A 22070-nucleotide genomic window follows, 5' to 3' on the forward strand; every position below is an offset into this window, starting at 1 on the left:
GCATACCTGCCTCATATTTCATGCACATTTTAAATCCAGCTCTGCAATCTATGCAGTTTCAATATATGCATAATTCCATACTACATTATAAAAAATGATGGTTAAAATCTGCTCACAGAACACTCTTCAAGTTAAAAAAAAAAAAATGATTACACAGCCAAAAGAGATCACCATGCATGCTGAACATTCAGATAAGAAATTTTTTTTCAAGTTAGAAAACGAAAATCTCTTTAACAGCTTCATTTAACTTCCTGGTGTCAATACTGTTTATACTCTCTTTTGGTTTAGTGCAGCCTCAGAACAGCAACGCTTCTAAATCTATGTGTTTTATTATCCTCAGTAGCAATTTAAGCCTTAATACCTCAAATATTAAAGCGTAATCTTTTTGTTCTGCCTGGTTTCAGTAAATTTAATGAAAATCTTTGGCTGGCATTTTAAAATGAGTTAAAAGGGGAAAAGGATAGTTTTTAAAATTACAAACATACATGCTCTGAGCAATGCTTTTGCATAGAGCAGCCCCAATCCTCCTCTTCGATCCCCCAGTTGGCACTCCTGGCTCCCCGCTGAGACCCCCCATAGCAAGCCACTAGTGAAGGTTCAATTCTGAGCTGCTCTGTGTGTGTCCATTTACACACACAGCATGGCTCAGTACCACCCCAATCCTTCCTCACTGTGACTGTAGTATAAGCCAATGGCTACCGCAGATGTCTCTGAATCAGTGAGGAGAGAGAGAAAGCAGTGATGCTTGTCTTGGGCACTGTGCTGGATTGGAATCAGGTTCAGGTTAGTATAAGGCGGAGGGCTGGTGGGGACCTGCACTTAGAAGGTTTTTTTACCTTAATGCAAAGAACACATTAGGGTAAAAAAACCTTCTGACTAAAATCACTTTTAGTGCCCACCCGGGAAGAAAAAAAAAAAAACTGGATACTGAACTAACTAACAATGTAACATTATCACAGACAAATCCAACATAGAAGATTCTATGTAGCAAAGAGTAAAAATACCTTATGTGAAAGGGAATCAAAAATCCCCCAGAACAGCTTCTCAGTCAGATGCAGTTCCTCCTCTGACGCCAAACCGTAGCTGCCCCATCCTGAAGGCAGACAGTAATATTTCCAGCACTGTTCATAATGGTTTGTCAAAAGCTGTGAAAATTCAATAAATATTTGTTTTATTTTTAGCGTGTATACAACTTACTAAATAAAAAAATTCCATGCATCTTTGATATGAAAGTATGTCCAGTTTAAAGGAATATTTAAAGGCTAACAGCACACTTTTGAACCACTTTAACATACTCAGAGATACCAAACAACTTTGCAATTATAAATATAACTTACCACTGCCTTTTCTTCACCTGTTGTTTGAGAGCTTTCATCACAGTCAGACCTTTGTGGACACTGCATTGTGTACATTAAACGTGCCTGAAATCTGCATTGTAATTTAAGACTATAAATGTAGCTACTGTGTAAACAGCACTTGTCTATGGATTAGATCTAAGAACAAGGGAAGCTTTATATACTCCACCTGATCAAAGGTCCAATTGCTCTACTGACACAGAGAAGGACTTTTATGAGGTGGACTGACTATTTTTGCAGTCCACCTTGACACAAATTGACCAGGGCCATCACATGATGATATGGATCTCAACTCTTTATTCCTACCCCACAGCAGCAATGAAGGCAAATGAACCCCCGTTCCTATTATTTCCCCTATCTAATGGGACCCAGCAGGGATTTGTATTTGTCAGTTCATTTGGAGTGACAAATTGGTTCGGACGAGATATGCTCTTCTTACTCTCTCTCTAAAAGAAGAGGGGTATAAGCCTCCCTCACTTAGCGCAATATTATAGAGATTTACATTTGTCCAGGGTAGCAACATGGTGTTCTTATTGAACAACACTCTTCTCCAGTGACCTTATCTGCTCTCCTGCTCTCCCTTGGGTCCCTGTTAAACATTACTGATCACCCAAAGAGCACTCCATTATTGGTGCCCCAATAGCAGTTATTCACCAATCACCAAACATTCTCCCAAAAAGGATTGTCCTCCTATCCCTCTCGGCCAACATCATAGTTATTTAATCCCAACTTCCCACCAGGAACTGATAGTAGATGGCTGCTACACCTAGTAGAGAATGGTAGATCTATATGCATTGACTATGCAACCTAGAAAAGTTGGATGACATCACAGGATATGTATGCACTGCTACAGCCTCCACTGAACCACTGATCAGCATATCAAATGCACCATTTTCTGCAATCAATACCAGATCAGGGTCCATACCAGACCACTGACTCCCTTTGAAAGCTTGTGTAATGACGACAAGTTCATGCCCCATCTGCTGTCCTCCATTTTTTTTTTTCATAGGCGGTAGTCGAACTTACGAGTTTCTCTTACTAAAGCACAAACTGTCAGAGCCATTTGACAAGCCCACAAATCCTTAAATGCTAATTGCTTTCAAGAACAGGGATGCAAATTACTTTTAATAGGGTCCCAGTGGTTTGCTAAATAAATGTAACTCCCAAGTCTCAAAGATGTGCTGGCGATCTGTGTATCTTGGCACGGACCTCCTGGGATATTTATTACAAAATAAGCCAGTACCTCCTTATCGCTATAAGGACTCACTGACTGGACATTTGCTGAATGCAGCCTGTGCTTGCATTCCTGATCTTTGCAAGCAGACCTCAGTCCAACTCTAAGTTACTGGTTCACTAAAGTGAACAAAATAAGATCTATGGAAAGCCTAACAGCTATACCCTATAATATAGATCAATCTAGGGATACCTGGATTCTTTGGATGACCTGCACTTGCTCTATTCTGTACAAAGTGTGTAATTTGGGGTCAAATATTTCTGCACTAATGTTGTAGTCCTGCTAAAAATCACAGATTACCATTACTAGTAAAAAAAATAAATAAAATAAAAGTCCCTAAATCTATCCCATAGTTTGTGGATGCAATAAATTTTGTGGAAACCAATCAATATATGCCTATTGCAATTTTTTTATATTTTTTTACCAAAAATATGTAGAAGAATATATATCGGCCTAAACTGATGAATACATTTGTTTTTTTTATAAATATATATATATTTTGGAATATGTATTATAGCAAAAAGTCTTTGTTTATAGTGCAAAAAATAAAAACCGCAGAGGTGATCAAAAGAAAGCTCTATTTGTGGGGAAAAAAGGACCTTCAATTTTGTTTGGGTAGAGCATCGCACGACCACACAATTGTCAATTAAAGTGAAGCAGTGCCATATCGCAAAAAATGGCCTTGGTCATGAAGGGGGCAAACCCTTCTGGGGCTTAACTGGTTAAATAATTTTTTCTTATTATTGTTTTTTTTTTTTATTCTTACTTTCTCTTTATTTTATTATTATTTTTACACTTTATCTTAAATTTTTTTTCTATAAGACCCCTTATCTTTCCTCTAGGTTGGAAAGCCTGAGATCAAAAAAACAAAACTATCTCAGCCTTTCCAGCTAAAAACACGGCAGTGTTTACATCTGCCAAGGCCGAAAGTGACATCATAATGTCACGCACAGCCCCCGAATAGAGATAGCTGGGGATTAGGGATGAGCTTCGTGTTCGAGTCGAACATACGTTCGACTCGAACATGCGCCAAATTCGTGTGGCGCTCACGGCCCACAATGCACTGCGATGGCGCAGTGCATTGCTGGCTCATGATTGGCCAAGCATGCACTGTGACCCTGCATGCTTGGCCAATCACAGCGCCGGCAGCGAGGAGAGCCATGATTGGCCACAGGCAGGATGCCTGTGGCCAATCATAGCTCAGGATGTGTAGTACACGCCCCACACTATATAAGGCCGCCAGCACGGCAGCCTTGTGTAGTGTGTTGGCTTCTGTAGTAGTTAGTGGGTGTTCTGTGTACCTTCAACACAGTATACACTGAACCGCTATATCCACCTATATAGCTAACTATCTTGCTCGTTTTAAATAGAGCTTTCAGTCAGTGTTAGGAGATTGTGCGTGCTGTCTGCGTGCTCTGAACCCAGTAAACACCGCTATATCCACCTATATAGCTAACTATCTTGCTCGTTTTAAATAGAGCTTTCAGTCAGTGTTAGGAGATTGTGCGTGCTGTCTGCGTGCTCTGAACGCAGTATACACCGCTATATCCACCTATATAGCTAACTATCTTTTGAGTTTTAAATAGAGCTTGCAGTCAGTGGTAGGAGCTTGTGCGTGCTGTCTGCATGCTCTGAACCCAGTATACACCGCTATATCCACCTATATAGCTAACTATCTTGCTCGTTTTAAATAGAGCTTTCAGTCAGTGTTAGGAGATTGTGCGTGCTGTCTGCGTGCTCTGAACGCAGTATACAATGCTATATCCACCTATATAGCTAACTGTCTTTCTCGTTTTAAATAGAGCTTGCAGACAGCGGTAGGAGCTTGTGCGTGCTGTCTGCGTGCTCTGAACCCAGTATACACCGCTATATCTACCTATATAGCTAACTATCTTGCTCGTTTTAAATAGAGCTTTTAGTCAGTGTTAGGAGATTGTGCGTGCTGTCTGCGTGCTCTAAACCCAGTATACACCGCTATATCCACCTATATAGCTAACTATCTTGCTCGTTTTAAATAGAGCTTTTAGTCAGTGTTAGGAGATTGTGCGTGCTGTCTGCGTGCTCTAAACCCAGTATACACCGCTATATCCACCTATATAGCTAACTATCTTGCTCGTTTTAAATAGAGCTTTTAGTCAGTGTTAGGAGATTGTGCGTGCTGTCTGCGTGCTCTGAACCCAGTATACACCGCTATATCCACCTATATAGCTAACTATCTTGCTCGTTTTAAATAGAGCTTTCAGTCAGTGTTAGGAGATTGTGCGTGCTGTCTGCGTGCTCTGAACGCAGTATACACTGCTATATCCACCTATATAGCTAACTATCTTTCTCGTTTTAAATAGAGCTTGCAGTCAGCGGTAGGAGATTGTGCGTGCTGTCTACGCAGCGTGCGTGCTGTCTACGCAGATTGTGCGTGCTGTCTGCTCTGAAAAAGACGGGCGGCAAAACAAATTATACAGGGGTGATAACCCTTCCCTATGTTTTCCAAAAAAGCTTAAAAATATTTTTTTTGACTGGAGCTACACTTTAAAAATGTACCAGTTGAAAATTACAAACAGATTCAACTTAACACAACAAACCTACACAGTCCCTGTCTTGTTTGCACCGCCTGTATACTGCTGTTCTGAGTATATAGGACCTGGGGGCCACACGTATTTCCTTTTTTTAATATGGGTACGGGGTTCCCCTTAATATGCATACAAGACCCAAAGGGGCTGGTAATGGGCAGGGAGGGCTACCCATGCCATTTTTCTCAATGATTTTCAACCATATTGCAGGAACCAGATATAACATTAAAACCGCAAGCAGTTTTAAATGACGTTATTTCCGTTAAATGTCATTTTGTGCAGGGACTGTTCTTAACACGGGAAACACGTGGCACTTCACAGGCATACTACAGACACCCCCCAGGCACGATATTTAAAGGAATATTTCACTTTTTTTTCACTTTAATCGTCATTAAAATCAGTGCTCCTGCCAAAACGGCCATTTTTAAAACTTTTTTTTGCATTGACCCATGTCCCGTGGGGCAGGAGCCAGGTCCCCAAACCCTTTTTAGGACAGTATCTTGCATATTAGCCGTTAAAATTAGCACTTTTAATTTCGAACGTTCGAGTCCCATAGACTTCAATGGGGTTCTAACGTTCGCACGAATTTGGGGTCCGTTCGAAAGTTCTGGTGCGAACCGAACCGGGGGGTGCTCTCCCTACTGGGGACCATCTGGTCCTTGGTCAACTCTATGGTAAATGGCCTCCGCCAGCCGATTCATTCTACCATTAGCCAATCTTATGAGTGAGTCGGTAGAAGCATCGAAAGCTGCCCCCTGTAAAAACAAATCAAGCAGCTGAACAGCTGCTATGATTGTTTTTACTTTGCAGGGAATCATTGGCAGAAAAAAAAAAAGATATCTGAATGATGCCTGCATCTGCAGGCATCATTCAGATATTTCCACTTAAAGTCCAGGACATTATATGATGATCTTGGGCGGTAAGTGGTTAAAATAAAAAGCATTTTATACTTATCTGCTCTGTGCAATAGAATTGTACAGAGTGGCCTGGCACCTCCTCTTCTTGGTGTGCCACGAGAGGAAACTTAACCATTACCATAATACTTAAGATGACACCTCCAATCAAAATCAAAATAACCCTTAGCTATTCATCAAATCCTTCACCATCTCAATGTCCCTGACCTTAACCATTAAGTTATTAACTATAAATTTAATGCTGTAACCTAACCTTACTCCCTGATGTTAGATAAATTCTAAAACGTAACATACTGAGCTGAAAGGTATTGACTTACCTTTTAAAAGCTTTAAAAATTGGTGGCAAAAATTACTAAACTTCTGTGTATACCTGTATATGTGGTATGGCAATGCAGTGTGCACTGTACATAACTGTTCATAATACCAAATTAATTATATAGGCATAATTAATTATTCAAAGTTCTAAACATTCTGTTTCAATCTTCATAGCAATTAATTTAAGTTCCAGTTTGTGTCTTTCTGAATAGGTTAAACATCAACAAGTTTGCCTACAAATGCTGCATTGGACCACATTAAACAACCCAAAGAGTTTTCTTTCTCTATTGCTCATTTATTGCTACTAGCAGACATTTGTTGGTAGACAGAAAACTGTTTTTTAAATGAAAACTTAATGAATGTTCAAACAGTGCAAGTATACATGTTAATGCGAAGGAAGCAGATACCCCTGAGGAATAATTACTGGCCATAAATATTTATGTTTCCTCTCTTAGCCCACGTTTACATTGGGCCAATTTGACATGCCATAATCGGCGGCTATTGCTGCCAATGACACGGTCCGAATCCCAAAAGTAGTTCCTGTACTACTTTTGGCAACTTCGGGGGCGATTTGAATAGACATCTGTGCATGAACCCGCACAGATGTCTGTCAAATCACCCCTGAAGTCGGACTGCATTGCCGGTTTGAAATCATGCAAGTTCAGCTGAACTTGCATGGTTTGTAACCTGCAGTCAGTGTGAACCTAGGCTTAACCTGAGAATAACTGGCCTGGGGTGTTTACTGTTACCCTCAGATGTAACAAAATCAACTGAATCCTGCATTGATCATCTATTTTTTCAGGTGCTTTAAAAATTCAAGGATACCAAATATGCACATAATCACAATTCAAAGTACAAAGTTAATGTAAGTTTAAAAGCCCCATATACATTGTTTGCATCTAAGCTTTGGATAATTGACTTTAAATCTACACTACTGAATAAAAATCAATACGAGTCCAATTGCCTATTTACAAATAGTAGACTTTGAGCAAGATATTAAATGAGGCCCAACAATATTTTGGGTAGAAGGGTTCTCAGCAATGTAGGTCCACTACGGAGAAGCCTTATTACAAACTAATAGTTAAATCTGTTTCAACATAGAACTTGGTTACATGTCTTCATGCTCAGTCCCCATTATAAACAACATTCAATAGAAACAGACAATCAACAGTTAGAATAAGATTTTCAATTCTAAAGCCCATTAAGAACATACAGGGTTATAAGTCATGCCTATTACTATCTACCTTCAGAGGCATTTTGCAGTATTCGCTGAGCAAGGGAACATCAAAAACAAGACGCCGCAGGAGCTGCTGGAGCATAGAAGGCCTCATATGACTGAAAAACAATTAACAAAGACTAGTGAGGTCACAAGACTTGACATTTTAAAAAAGAAAATAACTTTACCTACAACACTAAGTGGCTTTTAATCATTTACAAACAAGAAACTTGGGATTGACAGAGGCAATTGCTAATCCTAAACAATGTAAGCTAATTTACATCATTTATGTAGTTTCCAAAGAATATGGATACAACATTTTCAAATAATCCTTCCCTCCATTATTTAAGTATATCTGCATAAGTAATATTTAAGCTCGCTTGCTCTTGATATTTACCTTTCAAGAAAAAAATTACTTTTTAAACAAGTGACACGTCTGTGAATACTCATATTTGCTGGCACGCATTACAACAACAGTACTAATATCAAAAAGCAAGGGATATAAACGGCCTAACAGAAAACCCCACCTCAGCGCCAATTCTGACCTTAAAATAGGTCATCAGCAAATATGTAACAATAGCCTTTTAATAATATTAAATAAATATCTCAAAGTCATATAAAGCTGCTGTTTAAAATGTAAAAACATATAAAATCTCAAAAAGTTTGTAAAAAATTAAACGCAGTCCAATTACTGAGAATAAAATTACTAAAACAGCGCTAAAAATCGGAGATTAGTCCAATCATGATAGTCTTAAATACAGTCCCATACACTTTACAATTGAAATCGCATGTGTAGTGAAGTGATATACAGTTCAAATGAGGGGTTGGTTAAGACTGGAAAACACAGGGTTAATGCCGAAGGATGCACCTGTCAACAGATATGCAATTCACCACGTGCTTCACTCTCCCCCTGGGGGGCAAACTTACCAGATACAACTGGGTAAAAAGGCACTCAAACTAATCATGTAGACCATTAGCCACGGCTTATTTCCTCATCCTCCTCATATATCACCAGGTGTGCAGGGGTTAAGACTTCTCTCATCAAGTAGATACCAGTGTGATCCACATAAGACAAATCCTCCTATTTCCTCCTCACCATATTTTACCGGTAATGCGGGGGGTAACATAAAAGGCAAACAAATTCGCACAAATTCGCCCTGACCGGTTTCGTCACGTAGACTTCAACAGAAGGTGCCCTCTGTTGAAGTCTATGTAACGAAACCGGTCAGGGCATGGCTTACACGATACTCCAGCGGTGAAGCTCTGTGCTCCACAGCCCTTGTCACGTACCTTACAGCGGAGTCAGACTGCTGAGGGTGGCCTCTCGCACGGTTCCGGTCACCACGCCCCTGGAGATGGGAACAGGGAACGTGAGGACACGAAAGGGTGCAGGTGCCTGCAGATGGAAGTAGAAGGCCTTGAAGATGCTGGGTCCTCACGGTAGAAGAGATGTAGATTGGTCACGTAGGTAGGCACCAGAAGACCAGCAGGTGTGCAGGGAACACTACGTGTCTGAAACAGGCAGGATCGGCAACTGGCAGGCAATGCGGCACAATGACAGGAGACAGGTGCGAAATCAGGAACAAGCAAGGGGTCTGGTAACATGCAGGCAAAACGAGGTACCGAATCAGGAGACAAGCCGAAGTCAAAAGTCCAAGCCAAGGTCAGAGGTGGTCCAGGAATCCAAGAGTGGGTATCAGGAACGGGTCAAAGGAGCAAGGATCACAGGAGCAAGGTCACAGGAGCAAGGTTTCAGGAACAAGGTCACAGGAGCAATGATCAGGTCTTACAGGAACAGCTGAAGACGATCCAGCATTGGTGTCAGGCCAGGACCCTGTTTATATAGAGGGAAGTGAGCCAGGATTGGTGAAAGTGGCCGTCCGTGCGTGAAGACGTACATCCGTTCAGTTTGCGCGGGTGTTTTCGCGTGTTCGGATTGGCGTACAGCCACGTGTTCGGATTAGCATACGTCCGTTCGTCCTGGAATTCGTACGCCTCTGACGGAGACACCTCGCATGGCGCCTGGAACGAACGGGAACTACTGCTATACGGGAGCGGGCATAAGTACGGTGAGTTCCCTGACAGTGCCCCCCCCTTAAGGGCAGCCTCCGGGTGCCCCTTTGAACCAACCTTTGAGAGCGATGAAAAGCCCGTATAAGCCTCTGGGCATGAAGATTCGCTTCGGGTTCCCAGGAATTTTCTTCGGGGCCGAAGCCTTTCCACTTAATCAAATATTGGTTTTGTCCTTGGCGCTTCCTGTAACCTAGAATGGCTTCGATCTCAAACTCCTCCTCACCATCTATCAAAATAGCTTCTGGAGAGCATAATTCCCGATCTGGAAAGGAATTGGGTACATCAGGCTTAAGTAGAGAAGTGTGAAATACAGGATGAATTTTAAATGAGCCGGGAAGTTCAAGTTCATAGGCTACTGAATTAATTTTCTTCTTAATTGGAAAAGGCCCCAAATATCTGGGTCCCAATTTTTTAGAGGGACATGCCAGTTTCAGATTTGCGGTTGACAGCCATACACGATCACCGATCTTTAAATCCAGTTCTCCCCTTCTCTTCCTGTCAAAAAATTTTTTATCGTCCTCCTGAGCCTTAGAGAGGGTTTCTTTAAGTACCTGATTGTTGGTAACAAAGAAATTCAGCCTATCCTGGACAGCTGGTACAGGAGAATCCGGTAAGGATGTTGGTAAGAAAGAGGGATGAAAACCAAAGTTAGAATAAAATGGTGACTGGTTAGTGGCGGAATGAATAGAATTATTAAATGCGAATTCTGCTAAAGGTAGTAACGAAGCCCAATCCTCCTGAGAAAAAGAAGTGAAACAACGTAAATATTGTTCCAAGGTTTGATTAGTGCGTTCGGTCTGCCCGTTTGTTTGGGGATGGTAAGCTGAAGAGAAATTTAACTTGATACCCAGAGTTTCACACAATGATTTCCAGAATTTTGACGTGAATTGGACTCCACGATCAGAGACAATATCACCGGGAATTCCATGGAGTCTGACAATTTCTCTAATGAATATTCTGGCTGTCTCGGTTGCAGATGGGGTTCCCTTCATGGGAATAAAGTGTGCCATTTTAGAAAAGCGATCCACCACCACGAAGATAGAGGAAAATCCTTCAGAGGGGGGAAGCTCAACAATAAAGTCCATTGCGATCTTATCCCATGGTCTTTCAGGGATAGGTAATGGCCTCAATAATCCCCAGGCTTTATTTTTGCTGTTTTTATTCCGGAGGCAGGTTGAACAAGAACTAACATAGTTCCTGCAGTCTTTCGCGAGGTTTGGCCACCAGAAATGCCTTTGAACTAAATTTGTTGTTTTGTGACTCCCGAAGTGACCCGCCAGAGGATAGTCATGACAAACCTGTAAAATGGAGGCGCGAAGGTTTTGAGGGATGAATAATTTGCTTCCTCGCCAAAACAGACCATCTTTTTCTTGAAGGTTCATATCTGGAGGGATTGATGCACCTCGAGATGACTGTCGAACCTGTGATAGAAAACTGGTTTGTGTTAATAGGAAGTTTCCAGCTTGCAAAATAGTGTCTGGAGGGGATGAGGCTTCAGTTTCAGAGAACATGCGGGACAATGCGTCGGGTTTACTGTTCTTGGATCCTGGTCTGTAGGTTATGTGAAAATTAAAACGGGAAAAGAAAAGAGCCCATCTTGCCTGCCGGGGCCTGAGACGCTTAGCTGTTCTGAGATATTCCAAATTTTTATGATCTGTAAAAATCAATACTGGATGTGTTGCCCCCTCAAGAAGGTACCGCCATTCCTCCAAAGCCAGTTTGATTGCTAGGAGTTCTCGGTCTCCCACATCGTAGTTTCTTTCTGATGTATTGAGTTTTTTGGAAAAGAACGCTACAGGATGCATTAATGATTTAGGCCCTTGGCGTTGAGACAGAATGGCACCTACGGCGTTTTCTGAAGCGTCTACTTCCAGAGTGTAAGGTAGAGCAGGATCAGGGTGTTTGAGTATTGGGGCTGATGTGAATAATCCTTTTAGTTTATTGAACGCAGCTTGGGCCTCGATGGACCATCGAAAACGGTTTTGTTTGCTGGTCAGTTGCGTGATGGGGGCTATAACACTGGAAAAGTTTTTGATAAACTTCCTGTAAAAATTAGAGAATCCAATGAAGCGTTGTACCCCTTTTTTATCAGTTGGAGGTGGCCAGGATAAAATGGCTGAAACCTTTTGAGGATCCATCTCTATTCCCTCAGTTGATATTACCAGACCCAGGAAGTGAATGGTCTGCCGTTCGAACTCGCACTTCTCGGCCTTGGCGTAAAGCCCATGTTGCCTTAATCTCAGGAGAACTTGTTTCACATGGTCACGATGGGTTTCTAGCGAGTCTGAAAATACCAAAATATCATCCAAATAAACAATTACAAATAAATCCAAAAAGTCCCTGAAAATGTCATTAACAAAATGTTGAAAAGTGGCTGGGGCGTTGCAAAGTCCAAATGGCATGACCAGATACTCAAAGTGGCCAAAACGTGTCCGAAAAGCCGTTTTCCATTCGTCCCCCTTACGGATTCTGATTAGATTATAGGCCCCTCGTAAATCCAGCTTTGTGAATATTTTGGCTGATCGAAGTCTCTGGAATAATTCTGGAATTAATGGAAGGGGGTAGCGGTTTTTAATCGTTACTTTATTTAAATCCCTATAATCCACACATGGGCGGAGCGAATGGTCTTTTTTTTCAACGAAAAATATTCCAGCACCGGCTGGAGAAGATGAATGTCGAATAAATCCTTTCTTGAGGTTCTCATCAATGTATTCTTTGAGGACCAGGAGTTCGGGTTCTGATAGAGGGAATATCCTCCCGAATGGAATTTCGGCTCCAGGCAATAACTCGATTGGGCAATCGTAGACCCGGTGAGGAGGTAGTGTGTCCGCCTTTCTTTTGTCAAACACGTCCAGGAATTTGTGGTATGTGGTTGGGACCAACCCCTGGAGCTCAGATGTAGGACCCGAACAGGCAATGACCGGAACCAGGTTGTTTGAGGTCCTGACACAATTTTGGAGGCAGTAAGTGGACCGAAACACTACCTCACCGGTTATCCAGTTTATTTGGGGATTATGGGCTTGTAACCATGGCATTCCCAAGATGATTGGAAAGAGTGGTGAAGAAATGACATCCAAGCAGATTAATTCTTGGTGACCGGATAGAATGTTGGCGAGCAGTGGTTGAGTCTCATGGGTAATGGGACCTGATCTGATGTTGGATCCATCTGCTAACCGTATAGAAAGTTGGCGTTGCTTGAGTGCCAATGGAATGTTGTGTTGCAGAACGAGAGTATGGTCAATGAAGCAACTACAGGCGCCCGAATCAATTATAGCTTGGACCTGTAGTGTTCCTCCTGGAAGCTGTAAGGAAAAAGGAACAGCTATATGAATTGATTTCGTCAGAGGTAATGCATTGGATACAAGAGGTGAGTCTTTGAACTTACGAATTTTATTGGGACATGCATTCGCATAGTGACCAGTTTCCCCACAGTAGAGGCAAAGGTTATTCTGACGCCGGCGTAGCTTCTCCTCTGAAGACAATGGTGAGCGAAGTAATCCTAGTTGCATTGGTTCTGGAGCTTCGGAGATGGGAGCAGGTGTAGAGGTAGGAGGATAATTAGGAACCTTGGGTAACATCCAGGTGGGGCGAAACTGACCAACTCTTTCAGCTCTCCGTTCCCTAAGACGGCGGTCAATTTGGATTGATACCTGTATGAGGTCTTCCAAAGAACTGGGAACTTCGATGCGGGCTAATTCGTCTTTTAATGGTTCGGACAGTCCAATGCGGAATTGGTAACGTAGGGCGGCGTCGTTCCATTGAGTGTCAGAACTCCACCGCCTAAAGTCCGTCACGTAATCCTCTACAGGTCTGCGACCCTGTCGTAGAGCATGGAGACTGGCCTCAGCAGTGGTGGCACGCTGAGGATCATCGTATAATTTAGCCATCTCATTCAGAAAAGAGTCCGTGGTATCAAGCAGGGGGCTGGCCTGTTCCAAGAGGCGATGGGCCCAGGTCTGAGGTTCCCCGAGAAGCAAGGAGACGATGAACCCAACTTTTGTGCTTTCCAAGGAGAAGGTGCGAGGCTGTAGCAGGAAGTATAATTGGCATGCATTACGAAAAGCACGGAATTTGCTGCGATCTCCGGAAAACCGCTCTGGTATAGGAACTCGAGGCTCCGGGGATGGTACCACTATTGCAGGCATGGATGCTGGAGTTGCCGGACTGGCGGACCGAGACGCTGTAGCCCCTTGGGAGGCAGTAGTGTTTGGAGATAATGACTCCACCCTCTGCTCGAGTTGATGGTAACCATCTTGCAAGCCTTGAACTGCTTGGGTAAGGGCAGAGATCTGTTGGCACAAAGCGTCCAAAGGTGAGGCCCCCCTGTCTGACTCCATGTTTCTGGCTGGATCGTACTGTCACGTACCTTACAGCGGAGTCAGACTGCTGAGGGTGGCCTCTCGCACGGTTCCGGTCACCACGCCCCTGGAGATGGGAACAGGGAACGTGAGGACACGAAAGGGTGCAGGTGCCTGCAGATGGAAGTAGAAGGCCTTGAAGATGCTGGGTCCTCACGGTAGAAGAGATGTAGATTGGTCACGTAGGTAGGCACCAGAAGACCAGCAGGTGTGCAGGGAACACTACGTGTCTGAAACAGGCAGGATCGGCAACTGGCAGGCAATGCGGCACAATGACAGGAGACAGGTGCGAAATCAGGAACAAGCAAGGGGTCTGGTAACATGCAGGCAAAACGAGGTACCGAATCAGGAGACAAGCCGAAGTCAAAAGTCCAAGCCAAGGTCAGAGGTGGTCCAGGAATCCAAGAGTGGGTATCAGGAACGGGTCAAAGGAGCAAGGATCACAGGAGCAAGGTCACAGGAGCAAGGTTTCAGGAACAAGGTCACAGGAGCAATGATCAGGTCTTACAGGAACAGCTGAAGACGATCCAGCATTGGTGTCAGGCCAGGACCCTGTTTATATAGAGGGAAGTGAGCCAGGATTGGTGAAAGTGGCCGTCCGTGCGTGAAGACGTACATCCGTTCAGTTTGCGCGGGTGTTTTCGCGTGTTCGGATTGGCGTACAGCCACGTGTTCGGATTAGCATACGTCCGTTCGTCCTGGAATTCGTACGCCTCTGACGGAGACACCTCGCATGGCGCCTGGAACGAACGGGAACTACTGCTATACGGGAGCGGGCATAAGTACGGTGAGTTCCCTGACAGCCCTCCAAGCTCTAACCAGCATTTGGGAGATATTTCCTGCAGGGCGAGAAGTGCTTCTGGAAAGCTGAGTATAGCGAGAGCGCCCTCTGCTTGTTTTGAATCATTGATGCTGGTTAATGTTATGTGTGATGTACGCAGCTTTTACCTAAAGGATAATTGTATTTGCATGGGGAATTTTGTTTAAATAAAAGGTATTACTCCATGTGCGAATTTGTTTAGCTTTTATGTTAATCCCCGCATTACTGGTAAAATATGGTGAGGAGGAAATAGGAGGATTTGTCTTATGTGGAGCACACTGGTATCAACTTTATGAGAGAAGTCTTAACCCCTGCACACCTGGTGATATATGAGGAGGATGAGGAAATAAGACGTGGCTAATGGTCTACATGATTTGTTTGAGTGCCTTTTTACCCAGTTGTATCTGGTGAGTTTCCCCCCCAGGGGGAGAGTGCAGCACGTGGTGAATTGCATATCTAGTGACAGGTGCACCCTTCGGCATTAACCCTATGTTTTCCAGTCTTAACCAACCCCTCATTTGAACTGTATATCACTTCACTACACAGGCAATTTCGATTGTAAAGTGTATGGGACTGTATTTAGGACTATCATGATTGGACTAATCTCTGATTTTTAGCGCTGTTTTAGTAATTTTATTCTCGGTATTTGGCCTGCGTTTAATTTTTTACTAACTTTTTGAAACAGTACTGATATGTTACAATATACAAAATAATATTAACGGATTTAGTTAAGGTTTAAAGATGCAAACGTTCTACTGTTGTATACCTGAATATAAAATATTATCGGCAACATAGAGTCAGAATATACAGAATATATATTGAGAATATACAGTATCTCCCAAAAGTGAGTAGAGCCCTCACATTTTTGTAAGACTACTTTCAAAATGAGGTGCTTTGCAGGCACTATAGTGCTAAAAATAGCGCCTGTAAAGCGCCCTGAAAGTGCCGCTCAGTTCACTCCAATGTAAAAGCCCTGAGGGCTTTCACACTGGAGCGGTGCACTTGCAGGAAGGTCAAAAAAGTCCCGCAAGCCGCATCTTTGCAGCACTATAGGAGCGGTGTATTCACCACTCCTAAAGCGCCCCTTCCCATTAAAAACAATGGGGCAAGGGTTGCTTCACCGGCGCTTTGCGGCCGGTTTTAACCCTTTTTGGCTGTTAGTGGGAGTTACAACCGCCCCCCTAGCGGCCCAAATAGCGCCGCTAAAATGACGGTAAAAAAATGTCCGCCCAGTGTGAAAGTAGCCTAAATGTTTTATTATATATTTTCATGTGACAACACTGAGGAAATTACACTTTGCTACTATGTAAAGTGATACAGCTTGTATAACAGTGCCAATTTGCTGTCCCCTAAAAATAACACAACACACAGCCATTAGTGTCTAAACCGCTGACAACAAAAGTGAATACACCCCTAAGTGAAAATGTCCAAACTGGGCCCAAAGTGTCAATATTTTGTGTCACCACTATTATTTTCCAGCACTGCCTTAACTTTCTCCTCCTTCTGTTTGAGGATGCCCCACAGATGCTCAATAGGGTTTAGGTCTGAAGACATGCTTGGCCAGTCTATTACCTTTACCCTCAGCTTCTTTAGCAAGGCAGTGGTTGTCTTAGAGGTATGTTTGGGGTCGTTATCATGTTGGAATACTACCCTTTGGCCCAGTCGCTGAAGGGAGGGGACAATGCTCTGCTTCAGTGTGTCACATGTTGCATTCATGGTTCCCTCAATGAACTGTAGCTCCCCAGTGTCGGCAGCACTCATGCAGCCCCAGACTATGACACCCACACCACCATGCTTCACTGGAGGCAGACACACTTGTCTTTGTACTACTCACCTGGTTGCCGCCACACACGCTTGATGTCATCTGAGTTTCTAAGTTTATCTTGGTCTCATCAGATCACAGGACATGGTTCCAGTAATCCATGTTCTTAGTCTGCTTTTCTTCAGCAAACTGTTTGCGGGCTTTCTTGTGCATCATGTTTAGAAGAGGCTTCCTTCTGGGACGACAGTCACGCAGACCAATTTCATGCAGAGTGCAGCATATGGTCTGAGCAATGTTAGGCTGACCCCCACCCCTTCAACCTCTGCAGCATTGCTGGCAGCACTCATACGTCTATTTCCTAAAGACAACCTCAGCATATGACACTGAGCACGTGCACTCAAATTCTTTGGTCGACCATGGGGAGCCCTGTTCTGAGTGGAACCTGTCCTGTTAAACTGCTGTATGGTCTTGGCCACCATGCTGCAATCCATTTTCTGGATCTTGGCAATCTTCTTATAGCCTAGGCCATCTTTATGTAGAGCAACAATTCTTTTTTTTTCAGATCCTCAGAGAGTTCTTTTGCCATGAGGTACCATGTTGAACTTCCAGTGACCAGTATGAGAGAGTTGGAGTGATAACACCAAACTTAACATACCTGTTCTCCATTCACAAATGAGACCTTGTAACGCTAACGAGTCACATGACTCACATCGCTCACTTTTGCCAGCGATTTAGACATTAATGGCTGTGTGAGTTATTTTGAGGGGACAGATGTATACTGTTATACACTACTTGACATTGTAGCAAATTGTAATTTCTTCAGTGTTGTCACATGAAAAGATATAATAAAATATTTACAAAAATGTGAGGAGTGTCCTCACATTTGTGAGATACTGTATGTGTTTTTATTATGCTTGCAGGTAAACCTTTGCACTGTTGCTTCATTGCATTTATCACTGTTATTCTCATCTCTGGTCTTGTAGATGCTATGGATATTATTTAAAAAAAGAAAAGTTGGTGACATCAAAAATTATAAGTAAACAATACGGTTAAGTCCACTTTTACAATGGGAGAGAAGCTAATAAGCAATACAAGACATAAACCCAGAAAAGTCTTGTTTCTTTGCCTCCATTTTCTACTACGCCCTGCTAAATAGTAGAAAAGCTTTTACAAAGCAAGCTATTGGAAAGGTCTATTGCATTATGGAACCACATTTTTTTTCTGGTTCAGACATGCTTGTGTTTGTCATGTTGAAATGACCAGGTCTAAGCTTGGTATAGTGACTTACATTGGTCCCTTTAGAGTAACTACACAATTAAAGGTATTGGTCACTGCCTGTCCCTATTTCCAAGCAGAACTCACTTATATTCAGTACAGTTTATTTACTAAAGAAGTTTACTTTTAGATAAGGTAAACATTTGCTCATTTCAGTCATCCAATCACGTGCATTTGTTTTATTTATTTCCCTTGCCCATGGCTGGTTAATTAAACTAAACACAGTTTTAGCTTATTTCTTAGCCTAATTACCATTCACTTTATTAAATGAACAACCTTTACTCTTTTAGCTAAACAAGCCCAATGTCTAACTACAGCCAGAGTAGAGAAGTGATACAACCTGTGCCAGCTTTAATAGCTATCTTTGTTCCCTTCTGAGATATTTTCAGTTTACCTTCTGTCCAGATGATTACCTAACAAATGAGGGGAAATGTCCCCAAACTGTACACAGGCTGCCAAAATTAGTTTCTTGATGTTCATTAAGCGACACAGGACTCTGTTATTGTTAAAATCAGGGGTCAGGCTTGAAGGCCAGTCACTATAGCAGTAGAAATGTTTACACAGAAACCAGCAGCATAAATTCACAAGCAGGCCTCCCTGGTGGATGATGTGGGCTCACCCAAGGTGCAGGGTCTAAGCACTAGCCAGTCTTCACCAGAGCTCCTGGTGGTGGAGATGAATTTCGCTGTGTACTAGTACCAGGTTGCTTTCCTTGGAGCGCCCCACCAGGAGGTGAGCAAGCCGGGGTGCAGTAGCAGATGTAGCAGCTAATCAAGCAGAAGCATAATTGGAAACAAGCCAAAGGTCAGTAACAAGTGGCCGGTAACAAGTGGTTGCAGGTTGGGATCAAGCAGAAGCGTAGACAAGGAACAAGCCAAAGGTTGGTAATGAGTGGTAATGAAGATACGAACAGCAGCAGGAGTACAAGGAGCATGATATTGTCAGAAGAAGTGCACAACAATCTGGCACACAGGAAGTGCAAAGGCCTGGCTTAAAGTGGAACTTCATGGGAGAAGCAAGGAGCTCAAGGTTCACCAGAAAGAAGATAGAAAGTAAGGTTGTTCAAAGGATCAGGCAGGAAGATGCCCATCATCTCAGGTGGCTCACTAACAAGAGCTACTGCCAGACGCATCAGAGGTCCTGGGTTCAGATCCAGGTTCTAACAGTTATTCTGATACAACTGTGTTTTACTGTCACCTATAAAAGAATTTGGACACTGCCAAACGAAAAACATTTGCCAGCCAGGTCTTGCTCCTCCCACTTACAGTATGTTTCAGTTTTGTAGAAAATCAGCAGTAGCAGATCACAACACAAAGGGGTGGGGATAGATTTTACAATAGGTAAAATTTACTATAGATTAAGGGACACAAGACACTGTTTTATGATACCATTGAGACTTCCAAAAGCAGTCCAACTGGAGGGGGGCAGTTAAAACAAAACTCTAACAGGCCCACATAAAAACAAAAAACAAAAAAAACAACAAAACTGGAGCAGCCTGTGGCTCAAAGAGTTGGCTGAAAGACCTTGCTGAGAAACAGTTTTCTGATTCCAAAAAGCCCAGGAAGCACTCACAGACCTAGTAGATTGTGCCGTGAAAAAGAAATGGTGGAATGAGAAGCAGGTTCCTATTTACGGGGACCATCAACTATGACAGAATCAGTCTTTCTAACTGTGGCAATGACTGAGGTAAGAAGGGAAAAAACTCTGGACATCCGCACTCCGGATGGAATCTGTAGTAACTTGCGCCTTTATTTTCAAGTAAAAATTACATCACACAAACCACAGCAAAAGGTAACATAGAACAAAAAAAAAGCTATGAGTAAGCACTGATTTCAGTGCGAAATGTGTCAGTTTTTTGTTCTTTGTTACCTTTTGCTGTGGTTCGTGTAATGTAATTTTTATTTGAAAATAAAGGCACAAGTTACTACAGATTCCATCCGGATGGGCAGCTGTCCAGAGTTTTTTTCCCTTCTTACCTACTTGCTTGTGCATTAGCCAGCACCTTGGAATATTGAATTTCTGGACTTGTGGCAACGACTGAAAAGAAAACTCATACAGCGTGAACTACATTTAGGGCATTGAAGGGAAATCTCCTTCTGGTGTACTGGAACTGGACACAGGGATAAAAACAATGTCCAGGTTGGCGCTTAAGACTTGAGCTTAAACAACCATGCCAATAAAACCAACAACTGTGAAGAATGGTGGTAAACTGGTCTCTGGGACAGGAGATCCAGATGATCTTGAATGACCCATGGAGTGTCTATCACACATTTAATCATGTCAGAGTACTGTGTTTACATGGGCCAGTGGAATACTATGTGAATTTATTGATCTGGATCCTGCGCAGTAAACAAGAAATTCGTTTCTGAGGAGAAAAGACTAAAGCCCCGTACACACGAGCGGACTTTTCAACATCCAAAGTCCGACGGAATGATTCCGTCAGACTATTCGATAGTGTGTGGGCTGCAACGGACTTTTGATTCGCAAAAGTCTGACGGACTTTAGAAAATGGAACATGCTTCAAATTTTTCCGACGGAACTCCGCCGGACCCAGTTCCTACCGAAAAATTCGCTCGTGTGTATGCTATTCCGACGGACTAAAACCGACGCTAGGGCAGCTATTGGCTACTGGCTATGAACTTCCTTATTCGAGTCCAGTCGTACGTCATCACGTTCGAATCCGTCGGAGTTTGGTGTGATTGTGTGTGGCCAAGTCCGCTCAGTCGAAAAGTCCATCAGAACTCTGTCGGAACTCCGGCAGAACTCCGGCAGAACTCCTTCGGAAGTCTGTCGGACATAAGTCCTCTCGTGTGTACGGGGCTTTAGGTTGTACTGATCCCATTGAGCCATTATAGCATCCACTGATTCCACCAGAGGATCTCTGCACCTAGAAACAAACCTGTCCAGTTTGTTTTTGGAAGCCAGAAGGTCCATATCCAACAATCTCCATCTGTAACACAGATCCTGGAACACTTCCGAGTGCAGGGATCGTTCTCTTGGATCAAGTTGCTGCCGTTTGGTATGTGATAGCAGACAAGGTTAAAACATGGAGTTCTGCCCAGACCAGATTTCTTTTCAACCTTTCTTCCCATAGCCATACTTCTAAATGTTCCCTGATGTTTGACTTATCCCACTGCTGTAATAAAAGTAAAGAAACAAAAAAACTGACTTTTAAGGCATGACCCCTCAGCAAGTTAATTACTCTAAACAAAGTATAAACTACAATCTTTATTTGTATACAAATGGTTAAAAAAAGCCATAGCAAAGGCTAAGCAAACGAATAAATGATGATGTAGATTTATATTTTACACCTAAATACTGTAGGAGGCAAGATCAAGAACCAATAGACAAATGGAACAGATGTCAGTACATGAGTCACACTTCCAATTATCTTGATGAAGATGACCTCCTTATCTCAACATGTTTTGCTAAAAAAGCTTCATCAGGAGGTGGGTGATCAGAACATACATCCAATATAACTACAAAGAGTGGCATCCCATATTTTGTGAAAGAGTGCGCATATCAGGTATGGCTTCAGGAAAACTGGGGGGGGGGGGGTCAACTCCACTTAAGAGAGCGGGAACCAATCAACCAGTCCAGGCTGAAGCAGTGGGGCATATCGTGCACTTGATTGTGCTTTCTCCTGATCTGGGATTGTAGGATTTGGGTGTAAAATACATCTATATCATTCATTGTGTCTTTTAGTCTTTGATATGGTTTTTTAATCATCTGTATACAAATAAGAATTTTATTTTATACTTTGTTTAGATTGATTCACTTGCTAAGGGGTCATACCTTGATAGTCCCATTTAATATTTTTTTTACTTTTATTATGGACTCTATGGGATGTGTTGTGACTGAATGCCTGATTTACTATATCCCCCGCCATTGCAGATTTTATGCCACTGCTGTGGCATTGTCCTACTGAATGTTACCCTTTAGCCAGAGAATCCAGTGTTACAGGGACAGTCAAATCGCTCTGAGCTCTATAATGCTGATTGGAAGACTGCACTCCTCTGACAAGTCCCTTGCACAGACACTGTATCTAGAAGTTCTTCCTAGCCTTTCAGGCTGGTATCCATTGTGAGGATTTCCCAAGAGTGGTAGGAAGGATTTCCCAGACTCCAAAGCTGGAACCCTTATCCACCAAGCCAGAGAAAATCTTGTCTTTGGTGGCAGCC

At 42.8% G+C, this 22070-nt stretch overlaps 1 protein-coding gene across 8 annotated transcripts in view; it reads right to left on the reverse strand.

The window, feature by feature from the left end:
• RYR3 (ryanodine receptor 3) overlaps window positions 1-22070 on the reverse strand; it is a 1008486-nt gene that overhangs the window by 473641 nt on the left and 512775 nt on the right. For all 8 annotated transcript variants that reach the window (XM_077464742.1, XM_077464741.1, XM_077464740.1 and 5 more), the window contains 2 exons: window positions 7630-7720; window positions 1005-1145 (listed from right to left, as the gene is read on the reverse strand). In XM_077464742.1, the coding sequence (XP_077320868.1) occupies window positions 1005-1145; window positions 7630-7720 (232 nt within the window). The remainder of the gene's footprint in view (window positions 1-1004; window positions 1146-7629; window positions 7721-22070) is intronic.

The sequence above is a fragment of the Lithobates pipiens genome, unplaced genomic scaffold (genome assembly GCF_037356315.1).
Source record: "Lithobates pipiens isolate NorthernLeopardFrog02 unplaced genomic scaffold, aLitPip1_a1.2 Scaffold_30, whole genome shotgun sequence".
Classification (NCBI taxonomy): Eukaryota; Metazoa; Chordata; class Amphibia; order Anura; family Ranidae; genus Lithobates; species Lithobates pipiens.